At 35.3% G+C, this 5,254-nt stretch overlaps 1 protein-coding gene across 1 annotated transcript; it reads right to left on the reverse strand.

Moving 5' to 3' along the window:
* Positions 1 to 26: 26 nt before the first annotated feature.
* LOC107301664 (SUMO-specific isopeptidase USPL1) lies at positions 27 to 5,106 on the reverse strand (the record flags this gene model as incomplete). Its single annotated transcript, XM_015830856.2, has 5 exons — positions 5,083 to 5,106; positions 4,073 to 4,239; positions 2,900 to 3,025; positions 2,171 to 2,328; positions 27 to 707 (listed from the first exon to the last, which is right to left on the reverse strand). Coding segments are annotated over exons 1-5 (1,156 nt in total), but the record flags the coding sequence as incomplete, so codon positions are not given.
* Between the last annotated feature and the right edge of the window lie 148 nt (positions 5,107 to 5,254).

A 5,254-nucleotide genomic window follows, 5' to 3' on the forward strand; every position in this document is an offset into this window, starting at 1 on the left:
CACAGGGTTTCCCAATTTTGTTTTGCTGTTTTTTTTCTGAGGGTTCTTTGGATGGCAATTGCTGCTCTCTTCTGCTGGAACTAAGGAGACTTGTGATAATAGTATTTCGGATGAGAAATTTATTTTACCATTACTTAAAGCAACTGATGGTGTAGTAACTAAATTGCTTGCATCAGATGGCTGTCCTTCAGGCATCGGAGCACTGGTATTCCCTAACACTACACTTCTTTTTTGAATATCCCCTTCAGGAGTAAGTGGGCATACATCTTTCTCATCCAACTCTTGCAACTGCAATGGACCCGTTCTGATTATCTGCTTATTTTCTATATATTTACCTTCTAACAGCTGTCCACCCAAGTCAAGATCCAATGTTACAACATCATCATCAGACAGGTTGCCCAAGCCATGAAGCAAACTATTTTTCTGATTGCTTACTAAGTTTTCTATTTCCTCTATATGTGTGTTCACCATTTGAACTGCTTTCTGACAAGTTAAAGGTGCACTGTCTGCAGTTTCATCATTAGAGTATTTATCTGTAGTTTTTAACTGTGCTTTCACTGTTTCTTCAACTTGTAAATCCGAATAATTGGTGATTTGTGGTGGTTTTCTTTCCCAAATGACAATATGTATTTCTGCAGAAGGAACCCCAAAGGTATGATGTCTTCTGGAGAATGAACCTTTTAAGTCATCACACTCAAGCCATATCCCTAAAAAATAAAATATGAATAATTCAGAATATTAGTGTACATTTCTTATTATACATTTCAGAAAAACTAACATTTAGTACTCACTGAATATATGTATGTTCAACTATAATTTATGCATGGTTTGTTGAAAACACATAGTTTTGAATTATGTGTACTAAATATATCTGACTTGTTTTTTCATTCTTCCTCTATACCTATTGCCTTGCAGCTCTAAGAATTTGATAGAGAACTACGAATAGCCAGACAGCCACTAACCATGTTTCCATGATTTAACTGAAAATCAGTTAGCCAACTATAATATCCCCCAAGATTTCAAAATATTGTTTACTGGATTCTCACAATAAAAGCCTGTGTGACTTATTCATTAACATTGCATTATACTTCATGCAATATATGCATCTTGTATAAATCAGCATTATTAATATGTCTACAAAAGTTTGAGTCACTTTCAAATGTTTCCCCCCTGCCCAAATATCTATGTAAGTTACAAATATTCCATCGAGAGTCTCGAAAGAAAAACATAATTATTTGATATTTTGCAAGGACATCTCTGCTTGACTGCCTGGAGGCTTGTGTGCTCACCAAGGGAGATCAAAAAAAATGTTGCTTATAATTTATTTAAAGTCTCCTGTAAGTCTCCATTTATCAGTAATTCACACAAATATATGTGCCTTTAACTTTCTTTATTACTTTTTATTTTCTTCAAGTAGGGTGAGCTTTCTGCTTTTTTGAAATAGGTAGCTAATTTTGTGAATGCAAAAAATCAGAAAAAGCAAGCTAAAATCTAATTAGATTTGGCTTGCTCTGAAGATTTACTCTAAAGTGTGTGTAGTGGGAAGGGCTAGCACAGTGGTTCTCAACCTTTTTAATGCCGCGACCCCAACCGGTCGTAAGTCGAGGACTAAACCGGTCGTAAGTCGAGGACTAAACCGGTCGTAAGTCGAGGACTTTCCCTGCCCGGGAGCGCCGCACATGCGTGGTTTCGCCCCTTGCGCCGGCCGAGGTATAGCTGGCAAGTGGCAGAGACGGAGCAGGCTGACCACCAGCTGGCCCAGCCCAAGGGAGGCAAGGCACCCGCCAGAAAAGGGGAAAAAAATGGCGGACAAAAGAAAATGGCAGACAGCCTTGCTTGGCGACCCCCATGAAATGGTCGATCGACCCCAAATGGGGTCCCGACCCACAGGTTGAGAACCACTGGGCTAGCAGAAGGGACTTCTAAAATGAGTAAACATGATGTTTTGGGGCTAATTCACCCCCCCCTCTTTTATCACCCTTGATTTCTTCCCCCCAGATCTTTATGCTACTAAAACGTCTTTTATATTTCTGTAACCCCTGTTCTCCAAACGTGGCTCAAATACCATTGTATTATTATTATTTATACTGGGACTGTTGGTATTACTAGTCAATACAGATAGATGGATGTTTAAAAAGGATAAAGCTGATACAGAGAATAGTGTACTTACCATCTGAAGTCAAGATCCAAGTTATGAAGTGTTGTGCCTTCTGATATTGAACCACAGCTGTTACTTGATATGAATATTCTTGAAACTGAAATGAGTAGGCCATCAAATTGTTATGCGGCAAGCCTTCAACAAAATGCATCATCAGAACTGAGGAGATCCTACCAAATAAACATAACAATTTGTGATTTTTAGAAGTAAAAAAAATTCCTGAGACTAGTGTTAATTATCTCACCAAAACTGAAAACATGCAGTGGGATTAAAAGCTAAATATCAGTAACCTATCTATGAGTTTTCACACAGACCTCAAGGAATGCAAAACATTTGGCAATTGCATCCCAAGTGAGATTATATAAATAAATACAATTTATATAATCTCATTTGGGATGTTATTGTAACTCAGAATTGTTAAAGAGCAGATCCTTAAGAAGATACATTTCCTGATTTCTTCGTATTTATAGAATGTCATTCAAGAACTGAACTCACACATTATGTTAAGCCACATCAGTTAACCATGATTTATTGAATAAACTACAGTTAGAGTAATATAACATGCTCTGTGAAAAATATGTTATGGCTTGGTGATTTCATAGTTGGGAGCATTAGTGTTTGTATTCATCCATCAAGCCAAGCCAGATCTTAAGAATTTACATTAGCTATCGCTTATTATTGCTTATCAACTGCTGATGTAGGTTTATCTCATTTGAGGATTATAATAAAATGCACACTTACTTTTCTAAAACCATTTTTCTTCTTTGAGATGTGTGATTGCACTTATTACAGGGAGCAACATGAACAGCATTCAATGGGTGCCACTCTGGGATTATATTTGTAAACGTTGTCATTGTCCGCTGACAACTAAAAATAAAATGAATATATGTTCAAATGAAACAAGTTTAATAATTTCTTCTTATACTTACAGGATGTCACCATTTGGGACAATTTATATTTAAAGAATGGTGCACATTTACTTCACTTAAATTATGAGACGCTAGTCAATATTAGAAAAGTTATATCTTCTGGAAATTTTAAACTCTGGAGGGGTAATTTGAGATTGAACTCAATAAATCCGCCTGGAAATTTTTGAAGATAAAGCTATTTTACTTCTATTTAAAAATGCATAACAATTTAACCATCAAGATACAGTACTATATAAATCTCATATTAATTATGACTACTTTAGATTTTAGATGAGTTATAAATCAAATAAGTACAAATTACCTCTTTGAAAATTTAAGTTTTTAATATATGCCTTCATCCAAATGTGTTTTTCTACATCAAAACATTGAATATGAGTGTTTAAGATGTTTGATTTTTTCCTGGAAATTACTATATTTTTATGTATACATACTCTCAACTTATTTGTCCTATTTTTGTTTTCCTCCTTACTTTATACTTATTGTTTCCTTCATCCTTGATGTTTTGCTTTAGTTTAAAGAACAGAATAAATACAAATCTAGCAGAGCTAAATATGAATGCTAATTTGGGATAGTAAGAATTGATTTGACCATCACAAATAAAATGATTGAACTAAGATGTAAATTTAGGCTAACATCGAAGGGAAGTTTAGGATGAAGCTACCACCTGTAATTGGCTTCCTATTTTATGCTGCAAGAAAACATATATTAAGACAATTTTGAAGAATTATAATGTTTATATCTCAATGTATACAATTGCAACAGTTAGGATAAATCCTGAATGTCAAGAATAAAAACCCAACCACTCTCAAATATTTCAGTAGAGGGTTATGCTCTTTCAGATCTGTGACTCAAGATGCCCAGTAGGCAAATCCCATGCTCACAACTGCCCTCTCCTGCCTGTATAATGTATTATTTGCGAAACACTGATTGAAATGCATGGTTATACCAAGGAGGAAGGAAGCGCAGAACTTTTAAAGAAACTAACCTATTGTTGGTGTGGTAGCCACACTGCAAACATTCAAACTTCCAGGAGAAAGAATGGAGAAAGAGATTCTCTATATGTCGATCTTCCCGCAGAAGTAAAGGAAAAGCAAACACTGGACTTTCTTCCTCCCCTTTGAAGGAAAACACAAGACAAAAATGTAGTTGTAATACATGTAATGTTGATTATTTCTCAGAAATGAGCTGTGAAGTATATGATTCTAAATATACTCTATTCTCTTAAAAATGTATTTTAAGTATTAAGAAATGATAAAGAGTATTTGCGTTCCAGTTTATATTACTGTAACATGCATAGTATATATTGCTGATAGTTCATATAATGAAAGGATAAGAGGTGAAAGGATCAAAGGCACTGATACACCTATAAATATTTAAGATAAATCTCTCTAGTTAGAAAGATCTGCAAGTATACTTCAGACTACAGATTACACATCGTGTTTTCTAGTGTCGAAAATCTAAAATACATTTAATATTTTTCAGAAACTGACACTATAAACTTTAAATTATATAAATAGGGGAGTACATCACTGGGGGTGGCTACTGGACTAATTAGCTGACCCCACCTCCCCGGTGCTTCCTGCTCTCCCTCCGCCCATCTTTTTCATTCCGTACAGTATACTGTACTTCCATTATTTTTATTGTTTTATTCCTTTGCTAGTGTCATGTTTACATTTTGTTTTTGTTTTTTTGTTTTATTGTTGTAAGTCTGGGAAGAATGAAGTGCCTGAACTCTTAAAGGGCCAAGCTAAGTAGCCATGCAGGACAGCGCTATCAGTTCCTATTTACTATTTCAACATTCAAATGATTTCTCCTCCCTTTCACCAATGCTTAAAACAACTATGCTGCATTGAGTCAAAAAACAGTCTATTCCTTTCAAGAAGCCCAGAAACATTAGTGCTTCTGCACCTTTCTGTTCAGGTTCCCTAGCAACTGATATCCAGAGGAACAGTGCTTCTGAAAGTGGACGTAATATACAGCTATCATGACTAGTACCTTTATTTTCCATAAATCTGTCATAGTCGTCTAATCTAAGATAGCAGTGTGATGACTGGTGGCAAATGCCATAGTTCATTTACTTTTGTTTTCATTATCCAGGATTTCCTTCCATTTGGCCTTGTAAAAACACCAGGTTTGCTTTCAAAAATGTTTCAGAATTAATCACTAC

This window comes from Protobothrops mucrosquamatus, unplaced genomic scaffold, assembly GCF_001527695.2.
Source record: "Protobothrops mucrosquamatus isolate PMUCROS unplaced genomic scaffold, P.Mucros_1.0 scaffold15407, whole genome shotgun sequence".
Taxonomy (NCBI): Eukaryota; Metazoa; Chordata; class Lepidosauria; order Squamata; family Viperidae; genus Protobothrops; species Protobothrops mucrosquamatus.